Below are 17380 nucleotides of genomic sequence, written 5' to 3' on the forward strand. Positions count from 1 at the left end.
TAGTGGAAAAGAATTAATGTGCTGTGTAAATTCAGATTTTCTTTGGGACATAGGAGGTTGAGAGAAGATTTTATTGAGGTTTACAAAATTCTAAGGGGCCTCTATAGAGCGAAACTACTTTCCTCGACAGCGAGGTCAATAACCAGGAGGCAAAGATTTGAAGTAATTGGTAGATGGATTTTCCGGGGGGGGGGGGGGGGGTTGAGAAATGTTTTTAGCCAGAGGGTGGTGGGGGGTGTCTGGCACTCACTGCCTGAAAGAGTGGTTGAGGCACAAACCCTCATCACATTTTGAAAAAAACTTGGATATGCACTTGAAGTACTGTAAATTACAGGACTGTGGACCAAGAGTTGGAAGGTGGAATTAGGCTGGAATAGTTCTTTTATGACCAGCACTGACAAAATGGGCTGAATAGCCTCGTTTTGTGCCTTAAATTATCTGTTGCTAATGTTAGCTCGGTCCCTGAGGTCAGTGGCAGGAGTGATACAGATTGGTCTCAATGTACCTCGGGTGAGGCATGATAAGAAGAAATCAAGCAGGGATCCTCTTGATCACTATCCAGTGGTACTATTCTGCTTTTTTTTAAAAAATTGGCTGTATGGATGTTGGTTGAGTAGAGGAATCAGGCTAGACTATGATGCCATCCATGATTAAATAGCCCGCCAATACTTAGTGTCTAGAATTGTACACAGAATGAACAGTGAGGTACTCGAGGATAACTGGTGTCTGTGGAATTGCACCTCAGTGGGAGTTAGTCTATTCATAGAATGGGGGAGATAAATTCCTTGATGGAATAGAGAAACGTCAAAAGTTAATAATTAGAAAAGGCCGTTCAGTCCATCAAAACTCCTCGCTCTAGTACATGAGTTCCTCCGTCCTGAAATCTAGTTGTATTTTGAATAACCTGAATGTTTTTGTCTCTATTGCTTTACTCAACAAATTATTCCAAACATTTATCAGTGAGTAAGAGAGGTTTTCCTCATGTATGTAAACTTTGCAGTGATTTGTCAATCTGCTGTCCTGCTGAGGAGGCAGCTTACAGCCTCTTTATAGTTTAAGTAATTTAAAATGTCTAATCTTTAAAACGTAATGTTCTTTGGTTGCTGGGCCCTGTTTGTTCAGTATAATGGAATCTGGTTTGGTTAAAGTGTCGGTATTGTGGGGGATAGGAATATAACTGCATGTCATTGCTCGTATATGTTTTATTTTCCCATTCCTAACCACCATCCAATGATTTCTGCTGAAAACAGCCTGTTTATATGTGGGAATAGGTTCAGACTTGGCAGTGATGTAGCCCCAACAGGCTCGCTTGGACAAGGTAGCATAGGGTGACAGCACCTGTTGCTATCTCTCTAGCAAGTCACCACCTACAGGAGAGAAAAGGACTCCTGAGTCCTTGGAGGATTTATCCAGTGAGCTAGTTGAATGAGGAAGGTCTGAGGTCGATTCCCAGTCTCTGCTGAGTCAGCTGGTCTCAGACGAGGCAGTGGCAAAGGGGGCTACTGTTTGTCTTGGATGGATAGCTTGATTCTTGCTTTCTAAACACATAGATAACAATTACTTGGCTAAGTTACTGGAGGGCACTAAGGTGTATCCTCGCAAGGATGCAATATCTGGGGAGAAAGTTGCTGAAGGAAAGAAAGCACCAAAACGGGAAAATTTGGAACAATGCATACTGAAGTATGTTTAGAGATACAGCACTGAAACAGGCCCTTCGGCCCACCGAGTCTGTGCCGACCATCAACCACCCATTTATACTAATCCTACACTAATCCCGTATTCCTATCACATCCCCACCTGTCCCTATATATTTCCCTACCACCTACCTATACTAGGGGCAATTTATAATGGCCAATTAACCTATCAACCTGCAAGTCTTTGGCATGTGGGAGGAAACTGGAGCACCCGGAGGAAACCCACGCAGACACAGGGAGAACTTGCAAACTCCGCACAGGCAGTACCCAGAATCGAACCCGGGCCCCTGGAGCTGTGAGGCTGCAGTGCTAACCACTGTGCCGCCCAGCCGCCGCTGTGTTCTTCATAGCGCTGAGGCTTTGCAGTGAGGCAAGCCATTGGACTTGAGTGATGTAATGTGACAGATTATTTGAAGCACTTCAAAATTGTTTTGTGTCTTAGCATTATCGTGGCATAGTGTGCACCAAAAAAATGTCAGATCATTTAGTATCAGCAGGTGTAGGTACATGCAAGATTACAGGAAGATTCCTTTTAACTTTATTTGTGGCCTAAGAGACTTCACGGGCTACACAGACAAAAGACTTGGACGTTCTGAAGCAGGCAAACAATGTCATACTGAGGGAGTGCTGCATTGTCGGAGGTGCTTTCCTTTAGCTGAGACTTCAAACCGATCTCCTATTTTCTTATTCCGGTAGATGTTAAAGATTCCGTGGCAGTCTTTTAGCAAGCGTGCAGGGAGTATTCTTATCCAGTCAGCGCCACAGAAATCCTATTAACTGGTCATTTATATTGTTGGTGATGGGCTGTTCCAGGTGTAGAATGGCTATCAAGTTTGCCTATGTAAGTGTAGGTGCATAAGTGCACCATAAAGCTGTGCATGAAGTTTGGAAAGAATTTATCTGGGCTATATATGTATGACTCTTATGTACACCAGTGTAGTTTCGGTTATGCTGCATAACGTGTTGGTGATTTGTGGTGTATTTGTTGACTTTGCTATGACTAGAAAGATAAAAATCCTTATCGGTTATTTGAGTCACCAGGTGGAAAATATTCCATCTATTGTTTGACAAGTGTAGTTCAACTGAGATGTCATTCCCAGAGAGGCACATAGGTGCGTGCCTATGTGAGATGCTGAGTATGTTTAATCAGGAAGTGTGAACTATAAAATGCCAATGACTAAGATGACTATGTTGATGTGGGCAAGGAAATCTCAAGTGCGTATGTGCGTTGATCGGGGACAGGGAGCGGGCGATGAGGTTGTGGTGAAGCAAAAGTTTGATTTGTGGACAGGGGTGGTGGAAAAGCTGGGCCAATTAAAAGCATGGTTTGGCCTGAGTGTAGCTTAACTTTGCAGCTTTGTAAGTAAATTGGAGAGAGTCGGCTTAACGCCTGCTTCCAATGTACTGCAGTCTCTGACCAGTATTGACAGGATGCTGCATTAATTGGGCTCTAACTCTGATTTTACTTGCCACAGCAATGTCAGACAGAATAATACTATTACTTTGTTGAGGAATGGTATGCGATTCATTCAGTGTTCCATATTCTAAATTGGATTGGCCTGATTTACTAAGGGAAGTTTTTTTGATGTGGCTAATTCCATTTTATATTGTGGATTATTTATAATTGTTGAATGGTTGTGTAGTTTCCTCCTGTTCTCCCTGCTGATTATAGTGATGTCTAATGGTCCCATTGCACAACTTTAACTCTTGTATCAGACTATTCACCTAGGTAACAGGTAAATGCAGGATTACAGCATTATTTGGGATGTTGCATTTGACCTCGGAGCTTAAAACAGATTGGCGCTAAGGATCACTGTGAAAAATGTTCTGCATGTGGATGTTGTAAAGACATAATTGAGCTTGGCTGCGATGTCTTGTACAGTCGGATAGTGTGCAGTTTGAGCAGTTTTACACAAAAGAAATGACCATTTGGCTGAGGTACTGAAGGGCTACCTGTGGAACCTGAACCGACTGTGCTGCTCTGGAGAGGAGAGGTGGGAATATTACATAAAGGTTTGCCATCTCCTAATTTACCTCATGTACAGTGGCTCCCTTTTATCTAGCGAGAAATGGTTTTGTCTAATTCACAGTGACCTGGTTATACCTCCTGCAAGATAGTCATTCTTTTGCTCAGTTGAAGAAGGAACTGCTTTGATCTGAAATCTCTTGAAGAACTAAAGATAGCTCAGCAGCAATCTGAATTATAGACTGTGTATTGCCTAAATTGCTTACCCTGCTGTCGCTTTCTTTGCTTTTCTTTCCTGTGTACCTTAGGAAAGTGCCTGCCCAGTGCTGTTACTTAACAAGCTTCTCTTACAAGAACCTTTAGGAAGCAACAATTAAAGCTACTAAGCCCATCCCATTTGGAAAGATGTCAACCCCACCTGCCCTCCATCACTTAATCCCTGCTCTGAATGTCTCCTGAACCTGTTTATACCGTTTGACGGAATTTCTTTGGTAACTTATTCCACAACACTGTAACCCTTTGTGTGTGTCTGTGTGTGAAAATAAATCATCCAAGCTTCCCTTAGTTGATTGTTTCCCTGATATTTGGACCTCTAGCATGAAGCATTGACTTGCTGTTACTGTGTCTCATCTAGCTAAGACTGGAAACTCATCGTGCCTGAGGAATTATGGCTGCGAATTTGAGCCGAAACACCCATTGCAGAGTTTATTGGTACACTGAACTGCCAAATCCTCTTCTATGAAGCTTTAGTTACATCCCATCTTTGCTGATGCCGGATGTGGCCAGCTGAAGGGAGTTGTTGGGGAATAGGTGTATAGCTTTGCCGGGCTGTGCATATGCTCCTAAAACTGGTCTCACCTGATGGCACTTTTTAACTTGAACCATAGAGACTAGAAGATCCCAGGTTTGACTCCCAGTCCAATGTGTGGCAGTAGGGGTAGTATAGCTGGCATCAGCACTTCTGTGGCAAGACGGGGGGAAATCAGACTGGGTCCTTCTAACTGCATCCAGTGATTCTTGTCGAAAGTGTACCTGTGTGAGCATTGGATGAGCTTGTGATTCAGTGTGGTTGAATAACCTATTGTGCAGAAAGACTTGAGCGAGTTACCCCCAGAAGGTGACTATACTCCAGCAAACTTCCGCACTTACAGGAGAGCAAGGGAGCAAATAAGCTGAAATAAATTTTACCTTACCTGCTTCACAGACTAACCACTAGTTCCTCAAACTCTCTTGCTTGAACAGTTTTGTCCTGCTCACTTTGTTTATGAAATGTTACAAAAAAACTACCATGGTAACAATATGTAATCGTGTACTTCTTGCAACATCCACTATATCTAAATTAGAACATTGTTGGCGCAGTGCACTGCTGTTGTCAGGCACCTTGCCAGAATTGGTAACTATATTAAAGTACAAGTGCTTCCTGAGCTGCTTAGGCGTTTGGGCCTGCAATGTAGCCCCCACAATGAGTGCTGTCTGAGCAGACCTGTTGGGCAATGTGTTGAACAGAGGTAGGCACTTTCCTCTGAAGAGGGCAGAATGGGAGGGGTTGCTGCTATGTGCTGAGCAGTTTAGGTTTACCAATGATGCAAAGATAGAGGAGTGGCGTGTGCAGGAAGGAGGATGTAACTTAAGATTTGCAAAGGAATTTCGACTGGTTATTGAGCTAGGCAAACTATCTTTAACAGTGAAAATTGTGAAGTGTTCTACATAGAATATGGGACGTAGCTTACAATGCATAACATTGAATTGGCTCGAGAAGAGTTAAAAAGGAAGCTGGGAGTAGCTGTGGACACGTCATTTTCAATATCGAGACAATGTGGTGAAGCAATTTCAAAAGCTTTTAAGAAATGTCATTATATCGTCAGGAGAGTTAAATAGCAGTTATGCAAGGCATTGGTCAGCCATGCTTAGAATGCAGTTCTGCAAACATAACCTCACATTAAAAAGATAGAAAAGCACCAATACAGATTCCAGGTGGAAAGGGAGTTAAGGTCAGCGAAGCTTAAGTTTTACAATCGAGAGCGACGTCAACTAAGTAGACCTGTAGATGTACCTAAAATATTAAATGGTGTAGATAAAGTAAAGCCAGATCATTACTTCAGAACAATGAAAAGAAAGTCAGGTGGAACGGGGTAAATTGGATTTTCAAGGCGATAACAGGAAATTGTCAGCTCAGCACTAAATATTTGGAATAATCTCACTCATAGGGAATAATATTGCAGTTATTCAAAATTCACGGCAAGAATGGGAGAATTAATGTATTAAGAGTATATAGCGTCAGAGGATTGAGTGGACCCTGACTTGTCTTATGTTTGTCAGCTGCGGGAAACTGTCTTGAACAGAGGCCTGGGAGCACATTGCATGGCTGCTTCCTTGGCTGGGTAATCGTGCTTAATACAGCAATCTAAGAAGGCTCAGGAAAAAGAATTGTCTGAATGGCCAAAAATTTTGGTTGCTCCCACATCTGCATGGTGTTTGCGAGCGAGTAACGCTTGCTATATATTGCTGTAGTCAAATTTCCTGAAAGGAATGATGCCAACTTCCTATTAAAACTTGGATAAAATGATTTTTACCTGTGAAGGAAACTTTCATCTTCCCCCTGAGCTGTCCACATTGAATTGTGGCTGAGTTGGCACAAAGAGACACTTTCATTGCTGGAAGTCTTGAGAATGAGTGGTTTGATGACGAAACTCTGTTGGTTTTACTTTTTCCTTGTATCCAGTGCCCCCATGTCTCCTTCCACCATCTCTCTCCTCTCAGACAAATCAAAATTGACACCCCTTCCTTTGCATTATCTTTGAAATGAGTGCTTCCTTAGCTAGTAAACTCTGTTATTTTTGTAGCATCATTGGAGAGGCATTGGTGACTTTCTCAGCCTTGCAGAGACTTGTAATTCTAATAACAATTATTCCTTGTTGAAGATGTATGCTGTCCCTTACCCCAGTTTCATGCTGCACTACCGATTGTAAGCTTAGATTCTGCACTGCCCAACTCCATGCTCCCCCTCTGCTCCCACTGCCATTTCTTACCATTCTAAATGGGAGAACTTTTGGCTTTTTTGTATGGAAAGTCACGGCCAGTCATCTGCACCCACGCCCTGACTCTAACCCCTTCCTTTTTCCACCCTATTCTGCTTCCATAATTTTTCTTCCTTCTTCTGTTGCTCTCACCAATCTAATTTTATTGCTTAAAGTCCTGTTGTCTTGTTCTGCTCTCCCTGCTCCTTACTGCCCAGGTTCCCTTTCCTAGCCTTCAGTGTAGTGATATCAACCTATCTTTAGCAACATCCCTACTTCCATCAAAGCAACTAATTTAAAACTAATCTTAAACCATCCTCTTCAGTTATGCTCTATCTAAAATCTTCCCTTCCGGTCCAAAGTTTCAGAACTATTGCCTTGCAACTATGTGCCCACTGCTCCCATTGCTCCTTGTTTGGGATTCTGCAGTATTGTTTCTTCCCTCAACACAAAGACTGATCTGGTTAAAGTCACTCGTGATCATCTCTTTGGTGATCACTATGGCTATTATCCCCTTATCCTCCACAATCACTCTGCTGCTTTGGTACCATTGATCATTCTGCCTCCTGCAATGTGTCTTCTTGACGGTATACCTTCATGACACTACTCATCCTTGGGTCCTTTCATACTTGTATCAAAGGCAGCATTAAATATCTTTCAATGGATTCTCCCAAGAGCTGTATCCAGGGTTAAATCCTTGGTCCTTTCCATCACCTATATGCTGCCTTTATAGTGACATCAGTTGGGTGCACAAGGTCAGGTTCCATATGTATATTGATGGCTTTACCGTTCTGCCGCCTGTTGATTCTAACTCTAACTGCCCACTCCAAGTCTTAGATGAATCGAAACTTCCAGCAAAATTGAAACCAGAATTTTAAAATCCCATCAGCTCTTACATATGGCTCTTTTCAATTTCACCCTCCCCAATTGCACTTGGACTTAGTCGAGTGGTACAAAACCGTGACATATTGCTTCTTCATGTCAGTTCCATCACTGCTGCCTTCTACCGTTGAAACATCCTCAACACCTTCCCTTCCTTCCGCGTTACTGACAAGACCCTTAACTGTTGTCACCTTGAGTCATGCTTCTTCAGGGTTCTTCGAGAAAGCCACCCCCCCCCCCCCCCCCCCCCCCCAAATGATAAATTAGAACACATTCGGACAACCTTCACAAACCTTAACCATTCAGCCCCTTGCTCTTCCATCACCATGGTTTTTGCTTGGCTCGCTATGTAATTGTTTATTAGTTTCAAAATCCTTGATCCTTAGCTTCGAGTGCCTGCACAAGCTTAGCAGCTATGTTCAGCCATGTCCCTACTCATACTGTTGGGTTGCAGAGGGCTTGAGCTGAGGTAAGACACAGTAAATTGTTCCGGAGCAATATTTCCTATTTTGGAAACTGCTTTGAACTCTGTGTAAGACAAGTATTATGGATCAACTCTAAAGACCCCTAAGATCTTGAGTGTTTGACTGCTGTTTTGTGAAGTTTTTCTGTATTGTTAGTAGGTTGATGGATTTTTGCCAATTAAGTGCTTGTACTGGAAAGGTTGATGGAGTGGATAAGCTAATTGATAATGGAGCGGGTGGGCCAGGTACTAAAGAAGCTCATAGCATTCGTGTTTGAAGTCAGGTGTGGGAGGAGGCAGTTAAAAGTGAGCAAGTGAAGATGTTGAACAAGGATGTGCAGAGAGAAAGGGACTTTGTTGCCATGAGACATATAGAGCTTCTTGAGAGGATCTACCAGAATCCCTCTCTGGATAAGGGTTTTAGCTACAAGGTTAGGTTGGTGAAGCTGGGGTTGTTCTCCTTGGAGCATAGGAAATTGAGAGGAGATTTGATCGCTGTGTACAAGATTAGGTTTGGATAGGGTAGATAAAGAAAAGCTGTTCCCATGAGCTGATGGTACAAGGACTAGGGAACACAGATTTAAGGTTTTAGGGCAAGAGATACAGCGGATGTGAGGAAGAACTTTTTTTTAACACAGTGAGTGGCAATGACCTGGAACTTGCTGTCTACGAGAGTGGTGGAAGCAGGGGCACTGAATGATTTTTAAAAGAAATTGTATGGATGCTCGAGGGAAATAAACTTGCAGGGATGGAGCCCGGGAGTAGAACTGATTGGATTGCTCTACAGAGAGCCGGCATGGACTTGATAGGTCGAATGGCCTCCTTCTGTGCTGTTATGATTTTGAGAACAGGTGTGGTTTGCTTGCTGCTGATTTTCAGGTTAGATGAAATGCTTGCAAAAATTTATTTTGATACAAAATATGTTTAATCGACATAATGGTAAAGGATAAAAGTGTTGGAGTAACAAACTAGCTTCCAAATATTTTCCAATCCTGTTGAGGATAGGTAAATAAGTAATTATGCACATCTGTTGTCTGCAGCACTGTCAACCCATATTTATTCTACTAGATGCTTTATCGCAGTTTGTGGTTCTGTCCTTCATAGCTCGTCTAATACTGTTAGCTTGAAACACTAATGATAGACCCCTACTAATTATGCGATACTGGACCGAGCAAGATTGCATTCGTTGTCCATGGCAAACGTGGATATGTTAACCAACGAGCATTTCTGGTCAATTGTTATTCAGGGTGAAAGCAGAATTTTGACTGTTAATTTACCCTGTCTCTCAGTCTTCCTCTCTCTTCCCCATTTGAAATTCATAATGTCGGTTTACTAATGATGATTGATCATTAGAGTGACTTACTGGAAGAATACCACTGCCTCTTTATCCTGACGTGAACCACCACTTCCAGGAGAGATGTGGTTAAGGGAGCGTATTTGTGAAGAAAATTTGAAAGCATTGCATTTGCCTCTTAATGTTGCTTCAGGGAACATAGAGCAACTATACAGATGGTATATTGGGTCAGGGTAGTCCAAAGCACTTTTTTTATTTTCTATTTTCTGGATTATCTGTGGTGGAAGTGCAAGAGTGTAGTTTGAATCTTATTGGAGCATTTGTACTGTCCTTGGAGACCGATGTTATCTGTTGGGCTGGGTATTTATATTTATTCTACTCAAGTAGTTTGCAGTTCAGTCTGAAAAAACTCTTCTCTAATACTATTGAGAGCTTGTAATGTTAGTGATACATCACGTGACACTGTGGACCAATCAATACCCACATTGCCATGTTGCCTGCTATTTTGAACAAAAATAATTGAAGTTAAAAGTTTGCTGGTTTAAAAAAAAAAGCAGGAGCAGGTTACAGTTGAATTTCACCCCTTTTAATTATTTCTTGAGGCATCTGGTTGAGGAAAAGAAACAGAATAGCAACCAGTAAAATACATGGGTGCAGCTGATCTTGCCATAAAGCAACCGTAGACAATGAATTATAAACTCAGCTATTCAGGGGTTGTGGAATGTCATCAGAGGGAAAAGAAAGGAATGGAGTTAGGAGAGCTAGGACTTCAGTTCCAATCACTATATACTACAGTGCCTCGTACCAGCATCCACAGGGAGAGGCAAGTGCTGAATCCATGAGCATTGCCATGGGAGATTCACTGGGTACAAATAACATTTTATTCATTTTAAGAGGAAACTACACCCATTTTCCATCCTGCATCACCTCATCTGAGTGCCAGGAAAAGCTGATTTGTGGCCTGCTCATTCTGGGCTTCCTGACTCTGGTTTTCATCCTTCATAAGCAAAGACAGCAAATTTTGACAGGCTATTCGACTGTGATGGGCGTCACAGTTGAATCCACATTTTGTATTGGATACCAAAAGTTGGAAAAGTGGGTGATTTCTTTTCCTTCATCTCTAGCCTCCATGCTGTAACTACTATCCTAGCTAAATTAGCTAAATCAGCACAAATCAAAGACCAAACTTGGGAGTTTGTCATCTGTGTGGCTCAGTATTGTACCATCAGGGGAGCTGTGTGTTGTCCCCTTTGTTTTGAATTTGAGTGCAGTGCAACGAGTCTGATGCAGCACATAAAACCTACCCACATCAGAATGGCTGACTGAACACCCAGCTTTGTGTTTTTGGGAGGAACAAGCTCAGTGAAGTGAGGGATTGTGACCCTTAATACTGGCAAATGCACAGATAAGCATCCAACTGGAGAAAGGTTGGGGCTTGGGCATGCTATCCCGTGTCATTGAATGACTTGTCTACACTCACTTTAGATCTCACGAACGGTACCACTTGCATGCGATGCTCTTGCAAGCAGTCAGTTTCTTAATAATAGAACGGGGAGTGGAAAAACTGGGAAGGAACAGAAAAAACACAGTATATGGTGTTAAAAATAGGAGATGTGAAAAAAAAAGCTTGTTTTAACATGCCCGTCAAAAGCTGTGGACCTACTGGGATTGCAGTAATTTTCTAATATAATAAGACTAACTAAATCCATCTTTAAAGAAAAACTCTAGGGAATGCTGGCAAATACCATAGCTGTGACCTCCCCCTCCCCCTCCCCCCAAGTACCTTGTCTCTTAAAATAAAGTACTATAATATTTTTTTTTAAACTCCAGCAGAGGCCTCGTATTTAGGTATACGAGTCTGCATCTACGCAAGGTAACCACTCATCTCATTGTTGCGCACAATGTCTGGAGACCTCTAAAGTGTAATTATCTGTTTGAGAATTTTATCTCCATTTACTGTCGTCTCATGGTGTGAGAGAATTACTGAGGGTTTTAATTATATATTTGCCAGAAACGCAGATCTCAGTGCAACGTTGATTCTGCTCACTAGCTTTAGATGTGACAGATGGTGGTAACTGGAATGTGTAAAGCACGGCACGCTGCAAGGACAGGATACAGTTTTATCACAAAATCGTCAAAGGGTCACAGGTTCTTTTGTAGAGTGCATTAATGATCATGTGACGCTTTATGTCCACATAAAGTATAAACAGTATTCAGTATGATTTGTTTATAGATTTGTGCGCTTCCAAACTTGGATTGGATCTGGAGAGTATTTTTAGCTCGGATAAAATACTGCTTATGGCAATGGGGAGCAGTTTGAGAGAATGAATATACCAGTTGAAATGGCCTTCTGAGCTGTGTGATTCTTTGATTAATATTAAAATACATTGGCTCAGACATCAATTTTCCATCCCACTCTGGCTTTGATTTCCTGTACAACATCTTGGTACAAATCTGCTGAATAGGTTTACAGCGCAATATTGTATTTGCCGTCAGGGCTGATGTTTGGAAGTACTGAACTGGGTGTCGCTTTTGGATTGGAGTATGTGGGCAGCTCAAATGTGGGTGGATGTAGATGGCTGAGGTCATTAAAGTGCTGTAGCAATTTGAGAATGAGTGCAGGAAGTGTCTAGCTTTGATCCTCCAATAAGCAGAATGGGGTTTACCGAACAAAATTTGAGCTTAATTATGATGCTCCCCTTGGTTGAATAGACTGTCAGCATTCTGTGTCAATGGTCCAATCTGCTGTGAGGTAACAGGGCAATTGTGGAACCGCACCCAGCAAGAACTCGGTCAATGCCTTCAGAAGACTAACAACTGAAATGTTTTAACAGTTGTTAATGTGGAAGAGGAGGGGAAGGAAACAGTTATTGAGTAAATGAATACTTGAATTAAAATCCTATTTTGGTTAAAGGGGTTGGAGCAAGTGAAATGTAATTTAAAGAGTTCACAGGCCTCAAAATGGATGCACTGCAGTGCAATTTTTAGTTTTGAATCGTTGACCTATTCCAGTGGGCTATACGATCCACCACATCTGCCTTGAAACTAGAGAGCACAATCTTTTAAACTCGTACAGATCCATCCTTGAGTTTAATCAATCCTGTACGCTGCAGCACAACTACTCATTTCAAAACCAGCATTATTTTCAGATGAATTGCAGAGTTGTTTATGACTCTTGCTTTATATAGCAGTCTTTACAAATTTTAGAACTCATTTTGAGCCACACATACAGCCTGCTAACCTATCCAGATTAGACCCTTTTACCCTTGTCCATCTCCAGTTTCTTACAGGTGTTGGCTCATACTGCAGTTCAATTGCTGGCAACTCTAGCCAATTGGCCTTTCTTTATGGATGAGGCTAGATAATGAGAATTAGGTTGTTTGAAACTAAGGCTCAGTCATGGTTTCCTCATGCCTGTGTTTGTATATTCATTCAAATATTTTTTATTTCCATTTTTCCTTGCCCTGACCCAGTGGTTGTAATACCCCCTGATTTTATTTGTGCATGTCTTTTCCATCCTTCTATGATGTCTCATAATTTTTCTTCTTGCTGAAGGCAGTGACTCATCCCAGGGTGTAGTTCTGCCACTCCCTGTAGCACTCAGCTACCTAGTTTGATTGTCTATTTCTGATACATGAGATAGGCAGTGAATACTGGCAAAGTATTGATCATTGGTTAGGAGGAAATTGTAGCTGAATTTAATTCAGGCATTATCCAATAGCCAAATATGTGCTTTGCAGCAGGGAAAAAAAGATTTGTGTTTATATACAACCTCTGTGCATTCCCAGGTGCTTTACAATGGTACTTATATTGTGGTAACTCTTGTAATGTGCAGCCAGTTTGTGCACAGCAAGCTCCCACAAGCAGCAAAGTGATCATAAGCAGATAGATAATTTGTTTTAGTGCTGTTGCTTAAAGGATAAATATTCGATAGGAAAACTCCCCTGTACTTCTCTGAAGTAGCATATCGGGGTTTTTTTCCCATCCATCTGAGTAGGCAGAAGGAGCCTTGGTTTAACGTCTCATCCGAAAGACGGCACCTCCGACAATGCGACAGTCCCTCGGCACTGCACAAAAGTGTAGGACTAGCTTTTGTACTCGAGTCTCTGGAGTGGGACTTGAATCCACTACAGCTTTCTGACTTGGGAGTGATCAGGAATGGGAGCCTTGCCTGATGCTTTTCTCCACTGCCTTCTAACCCAGTAATTCTGAGGCCAATTCTCGCACCTCACTGCTAACTGAAATGAAATCACCCAGTTCAACACAGGTTTGCGATCAGAACCTTGAACCTGCTAACTTATGTATTATATTTCCACATTGAAAAGTTGGGCAGTGCTGTGTTGGAAAAAATTGAAGTGGGCATCCAGTGGTGATGCAGTTTGTAGCTGGGTCTGTACTAATGTTCTCGACAATGAATACAATGAAAATTGAGCTCCACTGCAGCTGAGTCTTTGACCTTTGATGTTTGAACCTGGTTTCTTTGGGTGGGCAGGGAGGAGAAGAATGGGAATGTTATGTTTCTCTTAAAGTCACCACTTTTAAATGAGATGAAAAAGTTTGTCGCATGTACACTTCGGCAGTTTATTGAAAAGAGTTTCTGCAAGAAATTCTGAAGTAGTTAAATATGTGTTTCTTTGACATTGCTCCTGACCAATGCCATTCAGTACTTGTGTGAGATGTACACGGGTTTAATTATGCCGCAAACATTTAAGTGAAAATTTTCCTGTTTCTGAGCCTGGATGCTGGAAAACCAGGCAGGGAGGAATGTATATCCGCAAGGGGAGCCTGCCTGATTTTATCACTCTTTTTAAATTGATGGATAGAAATTGGGCAGTCTCCTTTCAAGGGCCTACACTCTTTCCTGCCAGATTTTCCTGTCTTTGCACCCAGGTAATCCAATGCCTCAGGTGCAGAAACAGAAAAATCTACTGCACCATGTGTAGTAATTGTAAACTGAGTGTTATCCTCACTTTGCTGAATTAACACCTATAAACAACAGTTGTGTTGCGAATACTGGTCTGTATTAATTGGCCATCCTGTGTTTGTTGCTGATGGTGCCAGCCTGACTAGGCCACTTGATTATATCCTGTCCCCTCCTTTTCCCATCTATCGTTACTTGTTCATGCAGTTTTCAGATTATGAAATATTTGCTCCATACAGTGGGATTTATTTCTGGCTTCTCTGTTCCTAGTTTTAGTTTTTTTTTCCCCCTTAATTTTGTTTTCCCACTGCACTTTCTCAGCTCTCTTCTCTTGAAGGCCTTGACTTGTGCTCGTGGGTACTTCCATGGATACCAGAATTTTTTTGGGTTCTCTTGCCCACGTTGGCAGTGTTTCATTTGTGAGTCTGAACTTGGGGTTTCTTGACAATGGCGAGAGCATGGTTGACTAACCAAGCCTGTTCCTACCTTGCCCAGTAACTACATACACGCAGAAACAGTGGCAGTTGTCCCTTTTGTATCCCAAGGGCACCTCTGCGTGGTTCAGTTACATGCTTAGTTCACCAACTGAGTCATCAGGAAAGCACCCCCATTTTCCAAATTATTCTGTCCATCCAGGATTTCCCTTCCATGCCAATTTTCTGCCCATAGGCCTCTGCATTTTCTGCTCTCTACACAGTTGATACAATCTTAATCTTACTTCCTCCCTTTTATTCATAAATTATAGGATTTTCTGGCAAGGCCAGCATTTATCACCCATCTCTATTTGCCCTTCTGTAGGTGGTGGTGAGCCATCTTGAACCACTGTAGTCCATGTGCTGAAAGTACATTCGTAGTGCCATTAGGTAGGGAGCTCTAGGACTTTGACTTGGAGGTGGTGGTATTGCCCTGAACCTGCTACCCCTGTCCTTCTAGGTGGTGATGGTTGCGGGTTTGGGAAGCACTGTTGAACAACCCTGAGACACAGTATTAGGGGTGCAGTCCAATTATGATACACATGAGGATTTGTTATATGTTTCATATCTGATTGGTTATAATTGTATTTAGAGTTCGCTAAGGTACATGATTTTATTGTCTCTACTCTTGATGTTCTATAGCACATCATGTTTTGGAAGTTTGACCTTCACACGACATCGCACATTGACACGCTCCTGGAACGTGAGGATGTCACGCTCTTTGAGCTTATGGACGAGGAGGACGTCCTACAAGAGTGCAAGGCTAACAACCGCAAGCTGGTGGAGTTCCTGACACGGCCGAACAACATGGAGACACTTGTTACCTGCATTACCATGGAGCCATCTGATGATATGGACGAGAAAGTTCGATACAAGTAAGGAGTTGTTCCACAGGGCCTGATCCTAGAGGAAATATATGTTTGATAAAGAGTTAATCATTTTGTGAAATTTAGCTCTGGATTGGAAGAGGTGTTCCCTATTTTTTTTTTTAAATCTCCCCTCCTTTGTTGAAGATGTTGAGACCTGATGGGGTGCATTCCACAAGTACTGGCAACCCTTCAGTACGTCATTCACTGGACCATTTTTCATTTATTAGCTTCTACAGAGCATGATGGCAGGCTGTCCAACTGTATCATAACTGATATCCCTCTTCATCCAGTATCCACACTAATTCATTTTATAGCAGGTGTTAAGCGGTACTAATTGGAGCCTTATGTTTTTTCTCTCCCAGCCCACAGCTATACCATTATTTGAAGTGGAATCTGCTGGCTCCACACACAGAGGGGATCAGATCTTGGTCTACCTTGGTCTATGTGTCTCTAATCCACACTAGGCAGTACATTTACTGACTGAGTAAGGTGGTGAAGAGTGCAGTTATTTTTCCTCCTCACATACGAGGATTGCTTTCCCACTCAAACTGAGAGTGAGAGCACAGCAGCTGAGGGAAGTATGGATTTGCATTCATATCTACGCATGAGTCTTTATATTAAAGAAAACAATTTTAATATGTGACCTAGTTTGATTCTATATAGGCTGTCTTGAAGTCAACACATTGCACCATCTCTGTTGTTCATTTCTAGGATCTCAATTATGTAGCTTCTAACTCTCCTCCACCCCACTACCACCTCACTCTGGCAATGTACAGACTTTTAAATCCTGCGCCTGCTATCACTGTTTTCAGAGTTTTTTTGCTTTCCCCTCTTTACTGCCAATTTTCTCTGCATTATACTCCTTTTCAGGAGGTGGCATCTCCCTCCGGTTTCCCAATTGTCAGGCTTCCTTGCCGACCTCCCTTAAGCTTGCCTTGTTTTCACCACGACCTTAACATCCATAGATTCTGGTTCTCTTTTAAACCTAGCAGATGCCGTGCAAAATGGACCCCAGCGCCTTGCTCTTGAGTCTCAATAAACAAAAGACCTTGTCCGCCCACAGCTTGTGCATATGCAAATATCAGATCTCCAGCGTTAGCACATTCGTGCATATATTGGGGCAAGTCGCAGCCAGTAGTGAGGTAGCATGAAATTCGTCTGCTGTTCGAAGTTGACTGTTCTGTGGTTAACGTTGCCTCTTTTTTTTTAAAAAAAGAGGTTACATTGCCATGATGTCTGTTGAGTGGTGAATTCCTGTCTAACTCAGTTTCTTAAAATAACCCAGTATCCTGCGAGCTCTACATTATAGCAGTAACCAGCAATATTAGAACAGGCCTGCATTTTTCTTTTGAAAGAAAACCCCAGAACTGCTAACTGTTCGCCCGAGGATTGTAGACAGTAAAAAAACAGCCTTAACATTCAGTCTGAATACATCTTTGTTCTTATGATTTGAAATCATCTGAGCAGTTTTAATGTATTTTCTCCCTAAATTTTAATCCTTTTTTCTCCTGTAGTAACTGGTTGTTGCTAAGTATGACTTCACAGCCACCAGGCAAACTCTCATGTTTCGTCCACGTGCCTGCTGTTTCACATGTGACTCTGGACTATGAGCATCAGTAGGGTGCTTGACCAGAAAGATATGACCGCTTAGCCCAAGCTCAATCCTGCCCCACTGGCAATTTCAAACAGGAAGTCACTGATTACTTATCCATGCTAGCTGACATTGTAAATGGTCCCTGCTCCTCAACTACTATTCACCTCCCTTTCAAAATCCCTGTCATTAATTTCCTCACCATCAAAA

The 17380-nt window shown here is 42.2% G+C and overlaps 1 protein-coding gene across 3 annotated transcripts in view; it reads left to right on the plus strand.

The window, feature by feature from the left end:
* The window catches only part of LOC137353386 (serine/threonine-protein phosphatase 6 regulatory subunit 3-like), a 99033-nt gene that overhangs the window by 766 nt on the left and 80887 nt on the right, over positions 1-17380 (plus strand). For all 3 annotated transcript variants that reach the window (XM_068019605.1, XM_068019603.1, XM_068019604.1), the window contains exon 2: positions 15353-15585. In XM_068019605.1, coding sequence (XP_067875706.1) covers positions 15359-15585 — 227 coding nt within the window. In that variant the 5' untranslated portion in view covers positions 15353-15358. The remainder of the gene's footprint in view (positions 1-15352; positions 15586-17380) is intronic.

Source organism: Heterodontus francisci, chromosome 41, assembly GCF_036365525.1.
Source record: "Heterodontus francisci isolate sHetFra1 chromosome 41, sHetFra1.hap1, whole genome shotgun sequence".
NCBI classification, from domain to species: Eukaryota; Metazoa; Chordata; class Chondrichthyes; order Heterodontiformes; family Heterodontidae; genus Heterodontus; species Heterodontus francisci.